The sequence below is a fragment of the Pseudophryne corroboree genome, chromosome 6, assembly GCF_028390025.1.
Source record: "Pseudophryne corroboree isolate aPseCor3 chromosome 6, aPseCor3.hap2, whole genome shotgun sequence".
NCBI lineage: Eukaryota > Metazoa > Chordata > Amphibia > Anura > Myobatrachidae > Pseudophryne > Pseudophryne corroboree.
This window is the reverse complement of record NC_086449.1, coordinates 81,202,449-81,223,600: the sequence shown is the minus strand read 5'-3', so window position 1 is coordinate 81,223,600 and position 21,152 is coordinate 81,202,449. Positions and strand designations below refer to the sequence as shown.

The following is a 21,152-nucleotide window of genomic DNA, read 5'->3' as shown; positions in this document are numbered from 1 at the left end:
CAGAGCAAGCAGCATGTCGCTTCTGAGTATATATGTAAGAGGAGGGCGGTGTTTTAGAGACATTTCTCTCAGTGTTTCTGTTGAAAGAGAGACTCTTTTATCTCATTGAACCTCGCAAGCATGTCTGGAAGAGGGAAACAAGGCGGCAAGACCCGTGCTAAGGCAAAGACTCGCTCATCCCGGGCCGGTCTCCAGTTCCCAGTCGGTCGAGTTCACCGTCTGCTGAGGAAGGGAAACTATGCGGAGCGTGTGGGAGCCGGTGCCCCGGTGTATCTGGCCGCAGTACTGGAGTACCTGACGGCTGAGATTCTTGAGCTTGCCGGAAACGCCGCCCGCGACAACAAGAAGACCCGCATCATCCCCCGCCACCTGCAGCTGGCTGTGCGCAACGACGAAGAGCTCAATAAACTGCTCGGTGGGGTGACCATCGCCCAGGGAGGCGTTCTGCCCAACATCCAGGCCGTGCTGCTGCCCAAGAAGACCGAGAGCCACAAACCAGCTAAGAGCAAGTGATTTCACTGCTAGATACTTGTCCCCGCAACACAAAGGCTCTTTTCAGAGCCACCCACCATGACCCCAAAGAGCTGATTCATGATATGCTGTACATGTGGGAGTAAGTAGCCCGCTGTTTAGCGGGAAAGGTGCGAGTATCGTACTTGGCGTTGTGCTTCTGACGGGAAGTAAATCAGACCCTTGCGTGTAACAAGCAGTAGAGCGCAGACATAACAATGTTATTTCCATAATGTTCTTTCTGCAATAGGACTTATAGCGCTAAACAAATTAAATTAATACAATACAGCACAGAAACCGTGGAGCGCAGGGAAGCTATGCAGGAGATACTAAATGGACATTTAGAGAGTGATGACTGTGTATGAAAGATTCTAGAGCGGGGGCCTCTCGAGCTATGCGGGGATGTGAGTTCCATAGAATCGGAGCTGCACGGCTAAATGCTTGACCCCCAGATTCAATAAGGGAGGTACTAGATGTGTAGGGCAAGTTCCTCGGTAGAGGACTCTATAAAGAGCCGCCTTACAGGCATTTACTTCCATAGAAAAGTGCTCATGGAGCCTTATTAAAACGTTCCCTTACACTTGATCAACTCTAACCTTTCATGGTGAAGACTAGTAGCCCCCTGTGCCCTGACTGCACGCTGAATTGAGGAGGCTCCCGCCACTGTTCCAGGGCAGCGGCAAGCTGGAAGGAAGGTGCGGGTAATTAAGGGATATAGGCCGTGAGCTTTGTGGCTACTAACTACGAGGAGCCTGGGCAGAGCTAAAGGAGGTGGTATCCGTCCAATTAAACACCATTGTGTAACTTATGCTTCAGCTGGTTTAGAAGGATTTGGTGGCTCTGAAAAGAGCCTTTGTGTTGCTGCGTGTATAGGAGTGCCGAGTGTCTATGCCCTCTCCCCTCGGATTCTGCGGGCTAGCTGGATGTCTTTGGGCATGATGGTTACCCTCTTGGCGTGGATGGCGCACAGGTTGGTGTCCTCGAACAGCCCCACCAGATAAGCCTCACTGGCCTCTTGTAGGGCCATAACGGCAGAGCTCTGGAAGCGCAGGTCGGTCTTGAAGTCTTGGGCGATCTCACGCACCAATCGCTGGAAGGGCAGCTTGCGGATCAGCAGCTCGGTGGATTTCTGGTAGCGGCGGATCTCTCTGAGAGCAACAGTCCCGGGACGGTAGCGGTGAGGCTTCTTCACGCCGCCGGTAGCTGGGGCGCTTTTCCGAGCAGCCTTGGTTGCCAGCTGCTTGCGGGGAGCTTTACCTCCGGTAGATTTGCGGGCGGTCTGCTTGGTCCTGGCCATCTCTCCTCATGAAACACGTCTAAAGGCAAAAAAAACGAATACATATAGAGAGCAGCCGCTAACATCTCTATTTATGCACTGTGCTGCGCTGTCATTGGATGAGTTAAAGGCGCCTTTCATCCTGATTGGCTTAGGCATATGCATAGTACTTTTCAAAAAGCCCTCCAAGACTTTAGGGTTTCTCCCGGGTGCGGCAACAAAATCAGTCTCCATTAGAGGTTTTATTACGTTTCAGCCAGAAGGATTCCTGTATTCCGGGAAGTCTATGCTGGCATTCTAGCCAGGGGAGACAATCAAAACACACACACATAGCAGTGATACAAGCCTCAAGTCTAAAGAGTCTTGAAATAGAAACCTTATTACATACAGTACTGTGAATAGCTACCGTCGGCGGGAATAGTACGTATGGGGACAGATGTGCCTCACCAGCTGTGCTCTCTACTGTCCGGGAGATCACAGTATATGTCTGCAGTAAAAACATCAGCGATTAATATGTCTGCTTACCAAGTAACATTCACGATACGATAGTCATTTGCATATTACAGCATTAAGAATACATTTATCTGGTAGATCTCAATTATCATATTATGAGAAGCTTTAGAACGGAGAATAATCAGATCTTCTGCCTGCATTGGGGACGATGTGATACTAATGTGAAACAGTAAGTAGTGTTACACTATTGTTACTATTCTATGAATACATCAGTAGATACTATCAATACCAAAGTATCAAATAAAACCACAAGCCAAATCTCATTAATCTGAGAAAGACAAAGTACAATACATGGAGAACACAGGAGGACATTTGTCTAGATAGTGTAAGGGTTTGCAATGAATGGGCTATTGGTGGAAATAACAATCAGATACAAGTGAATCACTTTTTCTTTTTGTATAGCTGAATTATTATAAATGCATATTTAATGAGTTAAGTTTCATTTCCCATTTATAAAAACAAACAAACAAACAAACAAAAAATAAGGGGTTGTTTGTTTAAGAATTGGCAAAAGGTGTATTTTATTATGTTCAATCGAGTTTAAAACTCTTATAGGGGATTATATTGCTATGAGCACAATGCACATTCAGTGACCTGAATGTATGGGAATTAAGAATAAAAATGTAATGTCATAATAATGACTCACTATGCTATGGTGCACTACAGAATACCTACAGTGAGTGCTCCTCCTTTTATTCTATCTGTGTAGGGGTTGGGTGTGCTACTGTCCATTACTCCTCATGCAATTCTATACCTATTACTGAGATTTAGTTAGTACTAAGGGAAGAGAATATTATAAATGAATAATCCATACTAAGGCAGATGGTGATTGGTGATTACCTCCTACATGGTGCCAGGTGGGATGCTTAGGGGCTACTGGCTTACCTATTGGACCCCTTGCATGTGCTACCATCACTGGAGGACAGACGGCATTTATTTCTTAGAGCGGTGGGTAATTACATTTTAGTAAACTGTTGAGAAACCTTGTGAAATATTTTGGAAATGTTCACACGACCATTTCTATATTTCCACACACTTTTACATCACTGGTGTAAAATAAAGAGTCAAAAGGATTACACCAGGCATGTCCAAACTGAGGCCCTCCAGCTGTTGTGAAACTACATATCCCAGCATGCCCCGACACAGTCTTGCTGTCAGAGAATGCTAAAGCTGTGTCAGGGCATGCTGGAAAGTGTAGTTTCTCAACAGCTGGAGGGCCGCAGTTGGGACATGCCTGGATTACACTGTACAATATGAGTAGAAATGAAACAAGCAAAACTGTTTAGGAACAGAAACTGGTTGTCTTGCTCCTTAAACTTTGCCAGCAAAATGGCCGCCGTTGCCATGGTTACTAGAAATTGCTAGACAACCGAAAATGGTTGTCATGCTTAATCTACTTGGCCTGAAAAATGGCCACTTTCTTCTGCAGGGTCCACAGGATACATTGGGATATGGATGAGCGACAGCGGATCTTGCACCAATCGGTCAAAGCTTTCTGGGCTCCCAGTACGCAGTGGGCCCGTCTATATATACCTGCCACCTGGCTCAGGCAAATCAGTTTTTAGTTTGGTGAGGCAGGAGCCGGACCATGGTCTAAGGGCTGCTGGTTTTTGGCAGCCATAAGCTTTTTTACTTTATTTTTATAGTCTTACTATATTTTTCTGAGTGATCTTTCTAAACAGCGTCTTATACGTACCTTAGAAAGAGTCACTCCAACTACTCCCCTCCGAGTCGCGACAACGCTTACCCACAAGTACAGTGCTGTTTCGGCGGGCGTCTGTGTCGGATAAAACTAGCAAGTCCAGCAGACGTTACCAGGCTGTGGCCGGAGCACGGGAGGAAGGTAAGGCATAGGTTCCGCTTAGAGGGGGAACATGGACACAGCCGCACTCTTTTGGGGGAAACTACCAAACAGTCGCTGACGCGGCTGCCACCGAGAGTGCACAAGTGCTAGGCCTTAGGGATCAAAGGCTCCAGGAGTAGCATGAGGCTGCGATCCCTAATTTTGAGATCAGCAGTGGGGAGACGGATGCACCCCTGGTCGCCCCTCCCCCCGATTCACGACCAGTTTCCTCCGAGTCTCCTGCCATAAACTGAAGCGGCTGTGTGACTGGTGCATCAGTGTTCACTTGGCAATCTGTGTTCACTATATTTTCACGGAGCGGCGGTGGACACTTATAGCATATGGATCCACTCGTATTTATCGATTCTGGAAGCGGGGTAAGTCTCCCTGTATCCCGCTCTCCTGAGTGGGGGCTATAAAACACTAAGTGGGTCATTCAGACCTGATCGCATGCTGTAGTTATTTGCAGCCGTGCGATCGGGTCTGAACAGCGCATGCGTGGGGGCCGCAATGCGCAGGCGCGTTGCTGGCCGGCGATGGCCATCACTGGGCAGCGACAAAAATAATGAAGAAAGCATTCGCAGCAGCAAACACAAGAAGATTGACAGGAAGAGGCCGTCCGGGGGTGTCAACTCACCGTTTTCTGGGAGTGTTGAGGAAAACGCATGCGTGTCCGGCCGTTTCCATGGAGGGATCCTGACATCAGCTCCAGCAAGGATCATTGCAGCGGGTGAGCAAGTCCTGAGCTGTGCATATACTGCACAAACTTTTTGTTTGTGCAGCTCTCTGCACAAGCGTTTGCAGCCATACACAGCAATCCCACCTCCCCTGTGGGTGGCGATTACCTCGTCGTAGCAGTGCAAAAAATAGCCTGCATGCAACCATGTCTGAATTAGGCCCTAAGTCTCTATCTACCTTTGAGTACAAATAGTTGGATAAGGGCATAATGCATATGAGTTTGATAATATTACTGTGGTTTCTTTTGCTATGCGTCTGAATACAGTTAAAGCATTTTTATAAAGTAATGCAGTAATATGTTTCTCCTACATACGTGAACTGTACCTGTAGTTGAATATATGGTCATATTGCTTATTATACTAATGTATAATCTGTGACTGACTGTTAGTGTGATTGCTGACTTTGCTATAAATTCTGTCAGTTTTCTCTGTTTACTCTGATCCTCAATGCTGGTGCTAAACAGGGTAGGGTCGGATTGTATGTCACTTTAACACATTTTAAAGTGATTACAGTCACAAATTGTGTATTACACTGTTAAATTGTCTGATTATTTATCATGTCTTAGAGCAGAAAAGGTGAGGAAAACACACTCACAGCAGCACCAACACTCATATCATGTTTGTCATGTAAAGCTGGGTTAACATCTCAGGATCTGGTTCAAGATGGGTTGTGTGCAAACTGTATTAGCTTTCACCAAGGTCTCTTGAAATATTCAAGGCAGATGCAGGTGTAAGTTGATCCACCATGGGCTATGTTTGCACAGGACATTATCCAGTATAGCTGAGTGGATAATTCCAACTTCTGTACCGGTGATAGGTTGCACTATTATATGTGCAGCACAGGGGAAGCAGTAGCCTCTCAACAGAAACAGGCTGAAAAGCCAGTGGTAAGTAAATCATTTAGACACAAAACAACATCTTCAGAGTCTACACATGTTTCAGATGAGGACTCATCAGAGGACGAAGACTCATTACACTCTGGTTCTGAATATGAGGATGAGGAAGAAGGTCTCAGCTCAGTGGACATATCTGAGTTGATTACTGCAATGAAATCCATTTTATCCTTAGAAGAATCAACATATACTGTGTTAAAATCCAAGGCACCTTTATTTAAACGTCCCAAAACAGGTAAGACTGAGTTTCCTGGATCAGAACAGCTGACAGAAATTATGGAAGAGGCTTGGGTTATGCCCAGTAAGAAATTTAGAATTCCTAGGAAATGGAATTCCAATTACCCTTTTCTGACTGAGGACTGTTTAAAGAGAAAGGTAGCCCCTAAAGTAGATATGCATGTGATTCGCTTAGTGCAAAAATCTACATTACTTCTGCCTTCAACATCAATAAATGATGTCACGGATAGGAGAGTAGATGGTTTGCTAAAAAACAACAACTTTTTTTTCCCTGTCTGGGGCAATCATTAGACCAGCCATGGCCTCAGCCTGGATGGCTAAAGCAGTGGCTGTCTGGCAAGATGCATTGGTAGGGGAAATTTCAACGACATCCAGAGAGCAAAAATCCCATGTGACACATATCAAACAGGCTGCAATATTCTTGGAAGAAGCAGCCTTAGATATGGGTACTATTGCCTCTCAAACATCAGCCTCAAAATTAGCCGCTCACCGAGCAGTTTAGCTACGCACCTGGAAAGCTGATTCAGAATACAAAAAAGATAAGCCATCAGCCTGATGGTGCGGGCCTCCACCTGGGGGAACCCAGGGTGGGAGGCCGACTTATTCATTTTGCACAAATCTGGCAGCAGTCTACCACAGATGCCTGGGTGCAAGAAGCGGTGTCTCCCAGTTATGCGTTTTCTTTCAGGAAAAACCCTCCTCAAAGGTTTTTTTTTTGTACCAGCCTGTCTTTGGTAGAAACGAGGGCCAGGGTTTTGCAAGAGGCAGTTCAGAAATTGCTTCAGTCAGGAGTAATCATTCCTGTTCCTCCTGCACAACAAGGACAGGGTTTCTACTCCAACCTGTTTTTAGTCCAGAAGCTGAACTAGTCGTTCCAGCTCACACTCAATCTAAAAATGCTGAACAAATACATTTGGGTACCTCGGTTTCATATGGAGACCTTACATTCCATCATTTTGGCTATGGAACCATGGGATTTTATGGTATCCCTGGATATACAGGATCCTTACCTGCATGTTCCTATAGCTCTGTCCCATCAGCGCTATCTCAAATTCGCTATCCTCCAACAGCATTTTCAGATTCAGGCTCTGCCATTTGGTCTGGCCACAGCCCCCAGAGTATTCACCAAAAATGTGGTGATTATGGTAGTGTTAGGGTCTCCTGCCCTGTGCTGCCACGTCGTCATGGCAACCGGGAGACAAGTGCTAGTGGAGTAACCTGAGCGCAGCTGATACTCCGGTTCGGGTCTTTTGCTGTGCAGTGGTTATAGGCTCTGTGCACGGCAGGGGATCCGGTGCTGGTTTTTGTGCTCACAGTCTGTGAGGTCTGAGTGGGGCGTGGACAGCACCTGCTTTATAAGGCCTCTTTTCAGAGTAAGCAGATGCTGCTGAATCTTTGTTGGTTAGTCAGTTCATGAAAGTTAGCCAGTACTGTGTAGCTTTGTATTTGTTTGTTGCTTACTGCAAATAGGCCTGGGGATTTGGTATTACACTCTGCCAATCCAGACCTAGCAGTAAGACTGGAGTCAGTCATTTAGCTTGCTGGGGTTCTGTTACTACTCTGTGAACTTAGCAAGTTTGCGGCTGCATTCTAAGACTTGCCTGTCTAATCCTGTCTCACTGTGCTAGGTGTCAGGGGTCAGTTTAGTGGCAGTAAGCTAAAACCTGTGCACTGCAAGTGAGAATTAAGATTGTGGAGACTCTCCTTGTGTCTATCATTCCATCTCTGACCAAGGAGTTTACTGCCACACCCGTTGGTAACCCTTTAGGGTTTTGCTGTTGCCCTTAGCAACAGCATTTCGGGTTCTTTACGTATTAAAACACAACATCTTGCTTTTTCTATCTGAGCAGTTCTAATACAAGGGAGATACCCAGTTCCTTAGCCTCTGGGCTTCTCTGTTCACTTTGTGTGTATTTTGTTACCCTATCACCTTCTGTGTACGTTATGTCATATTCCCCAGTTTGTCTGTGAGTCCATTTGTTTTGCATAACAGTTCAAACACCAGTACATTCCTGCAGACACTGGAGTGCATAACAGTTCTGACACCAGTACTTTCTTGCAGGCACTGGTGTGCATAACATATTCAGCAGCCCAATACTCCTGTTGAAATTTTGTGGGAATATGGAGCATACCCCTCAAAATACGTTGCAACAGGTGGTCGATCAGGTGCAGGTCCTGACTCGACAATTTAATGATTTGTCCATTAAAATGCACACCTCCCAGGCTGCTGGCGGAGCTCCCGCAGCAGCAGCACCTGCAGGGGTTAAGGAGCCGAAAGTAAATCTCCCGGATCGTTTTTCTGGAGATCGCTCGCAGTTCTTTTGTTTCAAGGAGAGCTGCAAGCTATACTTCCGGCTTAGGCCTCAGTCTTCTGGGTCGGAGATTCAGCGTGTGGGCATAGTGATTTCCTTGCTACAAGGGGACCCACAGGTCTGGGCATATGGGTTGCAGCCTGACTGTCCGTCGCTTAAAAGTGTTGATGCTTTTTTTACGGCACTGGGCATGTTGTATGATGACCCTGACAAGACGGCTTCAGCCGAGGCTCAGATTTCGATCCTTAAGCAAGGGCGAAGGCCAGTTGAGGTTTACTGTACGTAGTTTCGGAGGTTGGCCCATGATACCCAGTGGAATGACCCAGCCCTGAGACACCAGTACCGAAGAGGTCTTTCTAACCAGATAAAGGACCAACTGGTACAATATCCCTTGCCTGATAGCTTGGATCAGCTCATGCAGTTATCCATCCGGGTGGATAGACGGCTGAGAGAGCGTAGGCTTGAAAGGGAGACTGAGATTTCCTTCCTTCCCAAGGGAACCTCAGACTCTGAGGAATTTTCTGAGGAGCCTATGCAGATTGGGGCTACCCGCCTCTCCTCGCGTGAGAAGACGCGGAGGAGACAGCAGGGGTTGTGTTTGTACTGTGGGAATAAAGGTCATGTGGTAGTATCATGCCCAGAAAAGCCGGAAAACTTCAGGGCCTGAGGGTGATGGGAAATATCCTGTCAGGCCAGAAGTCAGAATTTCCCAAGAAGACTTTTATCATTCCGGTGACCTTGAAGATCCTCGGTCAAACTGTCAAGACTGAGGCCTTTGTGGACAGTGGGGCCGACGGGGTTTTTATGGACCGCCAATTCGCCCTGAAACACTCTGTTCCCTTAGTACCCTTGGCATCGGAAATTGAGATTTGTGGGTTAAACGGGGAACCATTATCCCAAGGTAAAATTACCTCTTGCACTAGCCAGATTTCTTTGTTTATTGGAGCCACACACTCTGAAAAATTGTCCTTTTATGTGACTGTCTGTACTTTTGCCCCATTGGTGTTGGGGTTACCCTGGTTAAGGGCCCACAATCCTCAATTTGACTGGGTCTCTGGGGAGATTCTTAGTTGGGGTACTGATTGTTTCAGGAGTTGCTTGAGCCTTCCAGTCAGGCTCTCGCAGCTAAGTTTGCCAGGATTGCCAGGGTGTTATGCAGATTTTGCAGACGTGTTCTCCAAAAAAGTTGCAGAGGTACTACCTCCCCATCGCCCCTATGACTGTGCCATTGATTTGTTGCCAAATGCTAAGCTTCCCAAGAGCAGGTTGTACTCCCTGTCACGTCCTGAGACTCAGGCTATGGCAGAGTACATTCAGGAGAACTTGGCTAAGGGATTTATCAGACCTTCACAGTCTCCAGTTGGGTCGGGGTTCTTCTTCGTGGGTAAAAAGGACGGTTCGTTGCGACCCTGCATCGACTTCAGGGAATTGAACCGTATCACGATTAAAAACTCATACCCACTGCCTCTCATTTCGGTCTTGTTTGACCAGCTTCGTACTGCCACCATTTTTTCTAAGATTGACCTACGCGGTGCGTACAATCTAATCCGAATAAGAGAGGGGGATGAATGGAAGACTGCCTTTAATACCCACTCAGGGCATTATGAATATTTGGTGATGCCTTTTGGGCTCTGTAATGCCCCGGCAGTCTTCCAGGATTTCATGAATGATGTGCTCAGGGAATATTTGGATAGATTCTTAGTTGTATACTTAGATGACATCCTAATCTTCTCCCATTCCCTGGAGGAACATCGGAAGCATGTACGCTTAGTCCTCCAGAAACTCAGAGACCACCGGCTTGGGGCGAAGCTGGAGAAGTGCGAATTTGAAGTTCAGCAAATCGCATTTCTAGGATATATTATCTCCCCAGAAGGTTTCCAAATGGAGGGTTCCAAGGTACAGGCAGTCCTGGATTGGGTGCAGCCCACTAGTTTGAAGGCGCTTCAGCGTTTCCTGGGCTTTGCGAATTTTTATAGACGATTTATCGCTGGATTTTCGTCTATAGTGGCGCCCTTGGTGGCACTCACTAAGAAAGGGGCGGATGTTGCTCACTGGTCTTGTGAGGCTAAAGCGGCTTTTGCCCGTCTCAAAAGGGCATTTGTTTCGGCCAAGGTGCTGCGACACCCAGATCCAGAGCGTCCTTTTGTGGTGGAGGTGGATGCCTCTGAGATGGGTATTGGGGCAGTGCTTTCTCAGATGGGAGTGTCTGATAATCGCCTTCATCCCTGTGCTTACTTTTCCCGTAAATTTTCGCCTGCCGAGATGAATTATGACGTGGGTAACCGGGAATTGTTGGCTATTAAGGATGCACTCGAGGAGTGGAGACACTGGCTTGAGGGGGCTAAGTTTGTGGTCTCAATTCTCACTGACCATAAGAATCTGGCATATTTAGAGTCAGCGAAGCGTCTCAATGCCAGGCAGGCACGATGGACTTTGTTTTTTGCTCGCTTTAATTTTTTGATAACATATCGCCCTGGGTCAAAAAACATCAAGGCTGATGCGCTCTCGCGGAGTTTTGCTCCAATCCAGGAGACCACCGAGGAGCCGTTGCCCATTGTTTCCCCATCATGTATTAAAGTGGGCATTACCCAGGACCTCTTATCATTAGTCCTTAGAGCACAGGAGCAGGCTCCTCCAGACCTTCCGGTAGTTCTTTTGTTTGTGCCTCCTAGGTTAAGACAGCGAGTGTTCCTGGAATTCCATGCCAAGAAGTCGGCAGGTCACCCGGGTATTGCCAGAACTCGGGAGTTGCTATCTAGGGCGGTGTGGTGGCCCTCGGTGGCTAAGGATGTGGATCAGTGGGTTCGGGCATGTGACATCTGTGCCCGAAATAAGACTCCTAGAGGGGTTCCTGTTGGCCCATTACATCCACTCTCTATTCCATCTAAGCCATGGACCCACATTTCAATGGATTTTGTGGTGGACTTGCCCAAATCCTCGGGGATGACAGCCATCTGGGTTGTCGTTGACAGGTTTTCGAAGATGGCGCACTTCGTTCCACTGGTTGGGCTGCCATCAGCCAGACGCCTGTCTGAATTATTTATGCTGCATGTTGTGCGTCTCCACGGGTTGCCACTTGATGTGGTCTCTGACCGCGGATCCCAGTTTGTGGCCAAATTCTGGAGGGCATTTTGTTCCGATCTCCAGATTTCTGTCAGCTTGTCGTCAGGCTACCATCCGCAGTCTAATGGGCAGACTGAAAGGGTGAACCAGTCCTTGGAGCAGTTCCTCAGGTGTTATGTCTCCAAGTGTCAGACTGACTGGGTTGCTCATCTGTCCATGGCGGAGTTTGCCTATAACAACGCGGCTCACTCTGCTACAGGGATCTCTCCCTTCCTTTGTGTGTATGGGCATCATCCTAAGGCCAATTCTTTTGACCCCCTGGACTCCACGCCTGGTGGTTCCTCTGTGGTTTCGGTCCTTAGAGGTATTTGGCGGAAAGTGAAGAAAGCCCTTGTGTCTGTGTCATTAGTGACCAAAAGGGTTTTTGATAAGCGGAAAAGACCCTGCAGCTTCAAATTAGGAGACTTCGTCTGGTTGTCTACCAAGAATTTGAAGTTGAGACAGCCATCTCATAAGTTAGGCCCCCGGTTCATCGGCCCTTATAAGATCACCAGGGTTATCAATCCGGTGGCATTTCAGTTAGATCTGCCCCGTTCTTTGGGTATCAATAAAACATTTCATTGTTCCCTTTTAAAACGGGCGATTAGTAATCCTTCTTCCAGTGGAAGACCTTCCCCTCTTCTGATACGTGGCCAGAGGGAGTTTGTTTTTGAAAGGATTCTTGACTCCAAGGTGGTTCGGGGTCGGCTGTCATTTTTGGTGCACTGGAAGGGGTATGGCCCGGAGGAGCGGTCGTGGGTGCGCAGTTGTGATCTTCATGCCCCCAGACTGATACGCTCTTTCTTCTCGCAGTTCCCCGATAAACCCGGTGGTAGGGGTTCTTTGACCCCTCGTCAGAGGGGGGGTACTGTTAGGGTCTCCTGCCCTGTGCTGCCACGTCGTCATGGCAACCGGGAGACAAGTGCTAGTGGAGTAACCTGAGCGCAGCTGATACTCCGGTTCGGGTCTTTTGCTGTGCAGTGGTTATAGGCTCTGTGCACGGCAGGGGATCCGGTGCTGGTTTTTGTGCTCACAGTCTGTGAGGTCTGAGTGGGGCGTGGACAGCACCTGCTTTATAAGGCCTCTTTTCAGAGTAAGCAGATGCTGCTGAATCTTTGTTGGTTAGTCAGTTCATGAAAGTTAGCCAGTACTGTGTAGCTTTGTATTTGTTTGTTGCTTACTGCAAATAGGCCTGGGGATTTGGTATTACACTCTGCCAATCCAGACCTAGCAGTAAGACTGGAGTCAGTCATTTAGCTTGCTGGGGTTCTGTTACTACTCTGTGAACTTAGCAAGTTTGCGGCTGCATTCTAAGACTTGCCTGTCTAATCCTGTCTCACTGTGCTAGGTGTCAGGGGTCAGTTTAGTGGCAGTAAGCTAAAACCTGTGCACTGCAAGTGAGAATTAAGATTGTGGAGACTCTCCTTGTGTCTATCATTCCATCTCTGACCAAGGAGTTTACTGCCACACCCGTTGGTAACCCTTTAGGGTTTTGCTGTTGCCCTTAGCAACAGCATTTCGGGTTCTTTACGTATTAAAACACAACATCTTGCTTTTTCTATCTGAGCAGTTCTAATACAAGGGAGATACCCAGTTCCTTAGCCTCTGGGCTTCTCTGTTCACTTTGTGTGTATTTTGTTACCCTATCACCTTCTGTGTACGTTATGTCATATTCCCCAGTTTGTCTGTGAGTCCATTTGTTTTGCATAACAGTTCAAACACCAGTACATTCCTGCAGACACTGGAGTGCATAACAGTTCTGACACCAGTACTTTCTTGCAGGCACTGGTGTGCATAACAGGTAGCTTATCTCCGCCAGCAGGGGATAAGAATATTTCCATACCTCAACGATCTTTTAATCCTGGCACAGTCTCAGGTATTGCTTCTGTGTCATCTGCAACATACAATAGAGTGTCTGCAGAAGCACGGTTGGCTCATAGATTGGGCAAAATCATCTTTTGTTCCGTCATAACGGATGACTCATTTGGGGCTGTATTGGATTTGAGCCTTCAGAGAGTAATTTTACTTCTGAGAAAAATATCCAAACTTCAGTAAAGGATCCAGGAGCTTCTACACTGTCGAAGAGTATAAATTCTCGCAGCAATGTGTGTGATGTGTCTAATGGTGTCAATTTTCAACATGGTAGAGTATGCTCAGTTCCATTCAAGACCTCTGCAACATCGGATCCTTACCAAGTGGAATGGGGTCATCAGACAATAAAAATGCAGACTATGATTCTTCCTCTGGAAGGAAGGAGGTCATTAGCCTGGTGGCTACAGACAGCCCATCTGGACAAAGGGAGACCCTTTTTGATATCAGATTCGGAAATTCTGACAACAGATGCCAGCCTTCAGGGCTGGGGAGCAGTGTCAGGAAGAAATTGCTTCTAGGTGCAGTGGACCAAGGAAGATGGATTCCCTATCAGTGAGATGGGACTTTCGTCTGGCCTATGTGTTTCCTACCATCACCCTGTTAACCAGGGTGGTGAGAAAGGTAAAAGTATGGATGGTGTAATGGTTAGCATTACTGCCTCACAGCACTGAGGTCATGGGTTCGATTCCCACCATAGCCCTAACTGTGTGGAGTTTGTATATTCTCCCCGTACTTGCATGGGTTTCCTTCGGGTACTCCGGTTTCCTCTCACAATCCAAAAATATACTGGTAGGTTAATTGGCTTCCAACAAAGAAAAAAAATAACCCTAGTGTGAATGTGTGTCTGTGTGTACATGTGATAGGGTTTATAGATTGCAAGCTCCACTGGGGCAGGGACTGATGTATATGGCTAAATATGCTCTGTAAAGCACTGCAAAATATATGTATAATATATAAATAACTGGTAATAATAATAATAATAATAATAATAATAATAATAATAATAATAATAATAATAATATGTGTACACTATATAAAAAACTGGTGGCGGTAGTAATAATAATAATAATAATAATAATAAAGGAAAAGTGCCGTTATACTAATAGCTCCGGCTTGGCCCATAAAACATTGGTACACAGATCTGCAGAGGATGTCGATGGATGCTCTATTCCTACTACCTCAACATCCAGATCTACTGATTCAGGGGCCTTGCCATCACAGACATCTGGATTGACTGTCTTTGATGGCGTGGCTCTTGAGACCTCCATCCTGAAGTCAAAAGGATTCTCTCAACAGGTAATTCAAACAATGCTTAGAGCAAGGAAAACCTCCTCAGCTCGCATTTATCACATAATATGGCAAGCCTATATTCAATGGTGCAGTGAACGGAAACTTGACCCCAGGTCTTTCAGAATTTCCAGAATCCTAGCATTCCTTCTGGTTTAAGGGTGGCTTCCTTGAGAGTGCAGGTGTCAGCACTAACTGTATGGTTCCGAAAGAAAATTGCCAACCTACAGAATGGGCACACTTTTTTCCAGGTAATGCTGCACATTCAACGTCCCTCTGTTCCTCCTACAGTGCCTTGGGATCTAAGTTTAGTTCTAAAGGCCCTTCAAGTTGCCTCATTTGAACCACTTAAAAGAGTAGATTTTAAATGGTTGACAGCTAAGGTTCTCTTTCTTCTGGCTATGGCTTCAGCTCGAAGAGTTTCAGCATTTGGCGCATTATTATTTTGTCCTCCATTTCTCAATTTTTATCCAGATAGATCGGTTCTCAGAACTAAATCTGGGTATCTTCCTAAGGTGGTGTCTAAATTCCACCTTTACAAAGAAATTGTAGTCCCGGCTTTCCAGGGGCCAGACCTATCTGCGGGAGATGCATCGTTGGAAATTGTCCATGCCTTAAGGATCTACGTAGATCGTACCAGTGCTATCAGAAAGACAGATTATCTCTTTGTTCTCTACGGATTTCATAGGAGAGGGTGGCCTGCTGATAAGCAGACACTGGCGAGGTGGCTTTGGATGACGATTTCAGAAGCATATTCGAAGGCTGATCTCCTGTTTCCGGATAATGTCTCTGCTCACTCTACTCGTAAAGTAGGTCCATCATGGACAGCACAGCATGGTGCTTCAGCAGAACAGATATGTAAGATAGCCACATGGTCTTCCATTAACACATTCATTAGACATTTTGCTTGTGGATACCTTTGCCTCTCAGGATGCTGAATTTGGGCCAAGTATTCTCCTGTCTAATCAGGAGCGTTGCCACCACTAAATTGCTTTGGGACATCCCAATGTATCCTGTAGATACCCTGTGGACCCTGCAGGAGAAATATAAGTTATGGTAATAAGTTACCATTGATAACAGTATTTCTCCTATGTCCACAGATATCCCACCTTGACGCACCTGATTTGAGGATCCTTTTACTCACTAAACTCTTCCCTCTTGTACGGAAGGGTGGGAGTTTGTGCATGTGTGGTCTTCTCGCCTGATTAGTGCTCTACATGATGCTCCTGCCTTAAGCTTTGGAAAACAACTGATTTACCTGACCCAGGAGGCGAGGATATATGGACGGGTCCACTGCATGCTGGGAGGCCAAAAAGCTTTGACCGATTAGTGTAAGAACCGCTGTCGCTCAACCATATAACAATGTATCCTGTGAAACCTGTGGATTTAGGAAAAATACTGTTATCAATGGTAAGTTCTTACCATAACGTATATGTTGCTATGGTTGCCGAACTGTTGCCAGGGAACAGAAACTGGTTGTCATGCTTAAATCAAATTTGCCATCAAAATGGCCACTGTTGCCATGGTTACCCGACATTGCTAGGGAACTGAAACTGGTTCAATGTTTAGACTACTTGGCCTTCAAAATGGCCAGCATTGCCATAATTATCGGACATTGCTAGGCAACTTCCCTGGAGCACTTTCCCAGCTGGTATGGAGCCACCCAGGTGAAAAGAGGAACAGTTTCCCCGAGTTTTGGGGCTTGTTCTTGGGGAATCTATACAAAGCAAAGGCCCTGGTACTGGAAAAACCGGTTTAATGTCTCATACTGATGTAACGGTATTGGGCAGCATGAAGCCTATTACTAAGGGTAAGGCCGAAACTAGGATTTTCGCCACCAGGGAAAAAGCAGTGATTCCCCTCCCCAAAATTTGTTTATAAAAAATGTTATTATTAATAATAACAATAGTAATATTAATAATAATAAAATAAAAATATAAAAAAAAAACCCCTAAGACTAAAATAATCACATTATCAAAAATTTAGAAAAAAGAGGGATATTTTGGACAACATCCCCCTATGTGATCCAAATGCCCTCTGCGTCACATACCCCATCAGCGGCGTGTTTCACTACATTCCCCCCTGTGTGTCCCCACACATTGCACTTTATCATAACACCTCATTACTGCACTACATTCCCCTATCCACTGCACTACATCACTACACTACATGCATTCACATCAGTCCCTGCCCCAGTGGAGCTTACAATATATATTCCCTACCACATGCACCACTTAAACAATTTTTATTGGGACTCAATTAATTATATTTTTGGATTGTGGGAGAAAACTGGAGTACCCGTAGGAAACCCATGCAAATACAGGGAGAATATACAAACTCCACACAGTTACAGTAGAGCCATGGTGGGAATCAAACTAATGACCTCAGTGCTGTGAGGAAGTAATGCTAACCATTACACCATCCGTACTGCCTCTGAGAAGCTTTAGATCTGAGTATAATCAGAAATTCGGAATGTGCTGGAAACTATTATACTAATAGGAAACAGTAAATACCATTGTATGTACTTGCAAACTATACTCACTAATTCCAGGGAGATATTAATATGAATGCAGATATACATAAAAATAAAAATAAGAAAAGTCACAACTACATATGTCAAAAACACTGTCTATGGCATAAAATAATAATGATGATTTCATTTTTAAAACGTTAATACATTAATCATATTAGGTCATCGCTACCGTATGGTGAGTACGGTAGCTTTAGAATGGAGTATGAACAGAACTTCTGCGTGTGTGAAACGATATGATACTAATGGGAAACAGTATTATTCAATTGTAACTATTCCATTGAAACATTTGGATACAATCTGTGAAAGTATCAACTTAGACCACAAGCTAAAGCTTATGTATCCGGGAAACTGCATGAAGAGAATATAAAGCTGCTGTGTACTGTATGTGGATTGTACAAAGGGGATTTTCATCTGCTCAGTGGAGACTAATTTCAGATACAATAGTCCCTGTTCGTAAAATCAACCACTTATTGTTCTATTTTAGTTACTGTCTTTTTCTTTATGCAGATATATTTATTTATTTTTATATCCATTTTACATGTTCTTGAAAAAAATAAACAGTAAAAGTATTGAAAAAAAAAATATTTTTATGGGTCAGCTTTTATTTCTATTTTGTTTCTACCATCCTTGGGGCCCCAGAAATCCCTAGTAGTGGCCCAGGTCTAGCTCCGTGTTCTCCCTACCTGCTCTGGAGACTCTCAATGCTCTAGATCACAACTCCAGCATGCAATCATGGGTTGGGGAAGAGAGTGAGACCTGGATGGTACTTGCTGCTGGCACACGCCCTCCAGTTAGTAGTCATCGGTATTTTTCAAGAACCCGCTTCCATCTCCATTTGCCTTCCATTCCTCAATGTCGATCCTCTCCTCTCAGCTAGTTATTTTTTAACAAGCTACGTCATTTAAATTTTATTCCGCATAACTATTGTGAGCATATAATTCTTCAACATCTTCCTATCTTCTCCTATTTGTTCTTCCTTTTCCTCCCCCGTGTTCCATCACGTCTCCCCCGATTTTCCCCTTGTCTCTCCCATCTCCCCGTTTGTTTCCTGTTGCCATCTTTACCCATTCACCTTTATTTTCCCCCTGTTTCTCTTTTCCCCCTGTTTCTCTTCCTTTCATCCATTCCTTCCACCTGCCACTACCCTTAGAGGTCCCCTTATGTATCCCCATATTTCTGCCTCTCCATTTTTCCCTCTGTACCCTTATTATTCTCCATATTATTACTGTCTCCTTTTATTTGTATCACTATTCATACCGATTCCCTCTGTTGTTCCTTTTGCTCCTCTGATCTCCCACTCCTCGTCTCCTTATTTCTCCCGTCTCCAGATATTGTACCCTTTATTCCTATGGTCTCACCCTATTGCTCCCATGTCCTCTTTTAAAAATATCAGTCTCCTATCAATGGGAACGGGACCCCATAGCCCACCTACTGACACACTTAAGATGCATAGATATGCATCAATGTCTATATGGATCATTATAAGAACATGTGGAGAAAACGCCACCAGCATTTTTCAGGACATGGAGAATCTCAGGCCGGCAGGATTATTCTGAAGCTGATTATGCACGCCAGATATCTTTCTTTTATTTATTTAGTCAAAGTAACTAGAGTTCCCAGACAGGAGTGCCAATACCTTGTGGGGCAACCTGCCTGTGCTATCCATCCGGGTGTACAGCATCCCACACATCACCTTTATGTCTTTCAAAATGCGGCATCCTCTGCACTGATTATGCGCCAGCCACCTTTGTTCGGTGTAGTGCCTGGAGGAGAGAAAAGTGCCCGATGAGACATTTTTCGCTTCGCAGAAAAGATGTATTACACGCCAGCCAGATCATGCCTGGTCTAGGTGAGCTGACAGGGGCTATTCCCGGCACTCTTCACAGCGCATAGGCTAGCAATGACAGTAAAGGGTTAGGGGAGACCTTGGAGTACTGGTGTGGTGCAGAGAGCCAGCTCGCCGCTCACCTCATGCCCTATAAAAGACTGTTTTTCTGCGCTAGGGAAACACAAGGTGAGAGCAGATTCCCCCGTACACTCAGACAGGGAAGAGTTTACACGGCTGCTCATTCCGCCAATGGGAGCACAGAACACCTCACTCTCGGCAGCCAATCACAGCACAGCCGGCAGTGTATATAAAAGACGTGAGTCAACACCGGGCGTTGTAGTATTATTGATTAAAGTTAAGTTCTGCAAACATGGCGGAAACTGCCCCCGTCGCCGCCGCTGTTCCTCCATCAGAGGTCGCAGCCGAAGAAAGCTGCTGGAGGAGCAAAGAAGAGCGGCAAGTCTTCTGGACCCAGCGTCTCCGAGCTGATCGTAAAAGCCGTGGCCGCCTCTAAAGAGCGCAGCGGGGTTTCTCTTGCCGCCCTGAAGAAGGCTCTGGCTGCCGGAGGCTACGATGTGGAGAGGAACAACAGCCGCATCAAAGTGGGGGTGAAAGGATTAGTGACCAAAGGAACTCTCACCCAGGTGAAAGGTACCGGCGCTTCCGGCTCCTTCAAGCTCAATAAGAAACAAGTGGAAAGCAAGAAGGCCGCCCAGAAGTCCCTGAAGCCCAAGAAACCTGCAGCGAAGAAAGTGGCCAAATCCCCGAAGAAGCCCAAGAAGGCTCCGAGTGCAGCCAAGACCCCGAAAAAGGTGAAGAAACCCGCTACAGCGGCTGCTGCCAAAAGCCCAAAGAAGCCTATAGCCGTGAAGCCTAAGAAGGCGGCCAAGAGTCCCGCCAAGAAGGCGGCGAAGCCCAAAGCTGCCAAGAGTCCGGCCAAGAAGGCAGCGAAGCCAAAAGCCACAAAAAGCCCGGCCAAGAAGGCAGCTAAGGCTAAGAAAGCTGCGGCCAAGAAGTGATTGTAAAGCCGCAGCCTCTCTTCCTTGTTATCCCCCAAAGGCTCTTTTCAGAGCCACCCACCCTGTCTCGGCAGAGCTGTAGGCGCACGATGTGATCTATTGGGGGACTAAATAAAAACTGTAGTGAAGAAGTCGCTACATGTGGCAGAAATATCTAGTTTGTCCCTTACACATCAGTCCTAGAAACATAGCTCTTGATAGCAGGATATGGACCACTTGGCCCATCTACTCTGCCCCATGCAGTCACTGCATAAGTGGGATATGCAGGGGAGCGGGACTAAATGCAGTTATCTGTTAAATCTGCAGATAGATCGGGAACGTATACACTAAAGTGTCGGGTTCTTCTATCTCCAGCCGCCCGTAGTAGCTGAATGGTTGTTTTATGTGTACTTGGTCGTACAGTCTGGTGTAAGGAACAGCACCGCGTGTTCTGCACGCCATTCCCGGTGATGTACAGACTGCGAGGTACCCGGAAAAGGTATAATTGTTTGCTACAAAAAAAAAATGCCTCCCTTGAAAATACAGCCTGTTCCTATAGCTCGTTTCTGGATTAATGTAGGAGACCCTTAAATTAGTTAATTAACGTTCAAAGCCTGCAGGACCCCTCTATGGACTAGGCGGCGGGTGGCAGGCTGTGTGGTGCCCTGGATGATATGTAGTCCTGCAGCGCTTGGTGCCTCCTTTCCCGAGCCCCTTACCTCTCCCAGGCATTGTCCCCCCAAAAAATGAATTATGTAACCTGGCTGCTTTCATCAAATTTGCATATAAGCTGAGCTGCGCTGATTGGTAGAAGTAAGCATGTCCCCCTCCACCGATTGGTTTAAAGAAGAGCGGATACATTTTTCAAAAACTCCGCCGATAAGCTAAGCTGTAAGAGAACATGGATTTCCTAGTGAATACTTAGTTTGTCCTTCATAAAAAAAACTTGTGTCCAACAGCTTAGAACTAGTCAGCCACCGGCAGTGTGTTGTGCCATCTTCGAAACAAAGGATCATGGCGGTACCTCTAGGACAAATCTACTCACGTCTCACCCACTGCAAGAATTCATAAACATTACACATTAGTAGTGGCCAGCTTGGGCATAAGCTCACTAAAATACTGGCCCGGTCCTTTCATCATCACTCCAAATAAAGACAGCAACCACTAGCGGTGTGCCTAATGTGAGGGAACGATTAAGTACTAGGACCCGG

General features: G+C 46.1%; 3 protein-coding genes across 3 annotated transcripts; 2 read left to right on the top strand and 1 right to left on the bottom strand.

Annotated features, from left to right (window-relative positions):
- Positions 1-120: 120 nt before the first annotated feature.
- On the top strand, positions 121-513 carry LOC134934312 (histone H2A type 1-like). Its single transcript, XM_063929773.1, has one exon. The coding sequence runs from the start codon at positions 121-123 to the stop codon at positions 511-513; it is 393 nt and encodes a 130-aa protein (XP_063785843.1).
- Positions 514-1,340: 827 nt separating this feature from the next.
- On the bottom strand, positions 1,341-1,830 carry LOC134936347 (histone H3). The gene has a single exon (XM_063931354.1). The coding sequence runs from the start codon at positions 1,805-1,807 to the stop codon at positions 1,397-1,399; it is 411 nt and encodes a 136-aa protein (XP_063787424.1). The 5' UTR covers positions 1,808-1,830; the 3' UTR covers positions 1,341-1,396.
- A 17,070-nt stretch (positions 1,831-18,900) lies between these two features.
- Positions 18,901-19,962, top strand: LOC134934311 (histone H1B-like). The gene is made up of 2 exons (XM_063929772.1): positions 18,901-18,964; positions 19,304-19,962. The coding sequence occupies exons 1-2, from the start codon at positions 18,901-18,903 to the stop codon at positions 19,960-19,962; spliced, it is 723 nt and encodes a 240-aa protein (XP_063785842.1).
- Positions 19,963-21,152: the final 1,190 nt, after the last annotated feature.

Bases quoted from the DNA above. Each gene is read 5' to 3' on its own strand.
- LOC134934311 (XM_063929772.1), top strand. From the start codon at position 18,901: ATGAGACATTTTTCGCTTCGCAGAAAAGATGTATTACACGCCAGCCAG. The intron at 18,965-19,303 runs GTGAGCTGACAG...ATTAAAGTTAAG, and splicing joins CCAGATCATGCCTGGTCTAG to TTCTGCAAACATGGCGGAAA.
- LOC134936347 (XM_063931354.1), bottom strand. From the start codon at position 1,807: ATGGCCAGGACCAAGCAGACCGCCCGCAAATCTACCGGAGGTAAAGCT.
- LOC134934312 (XM_063929773.1), top strand. From the start codon at position 121: ATGTCTGGAAGAGGGAAACAAGGCGGCAAGACCCGTGCTAAGGCAAAG.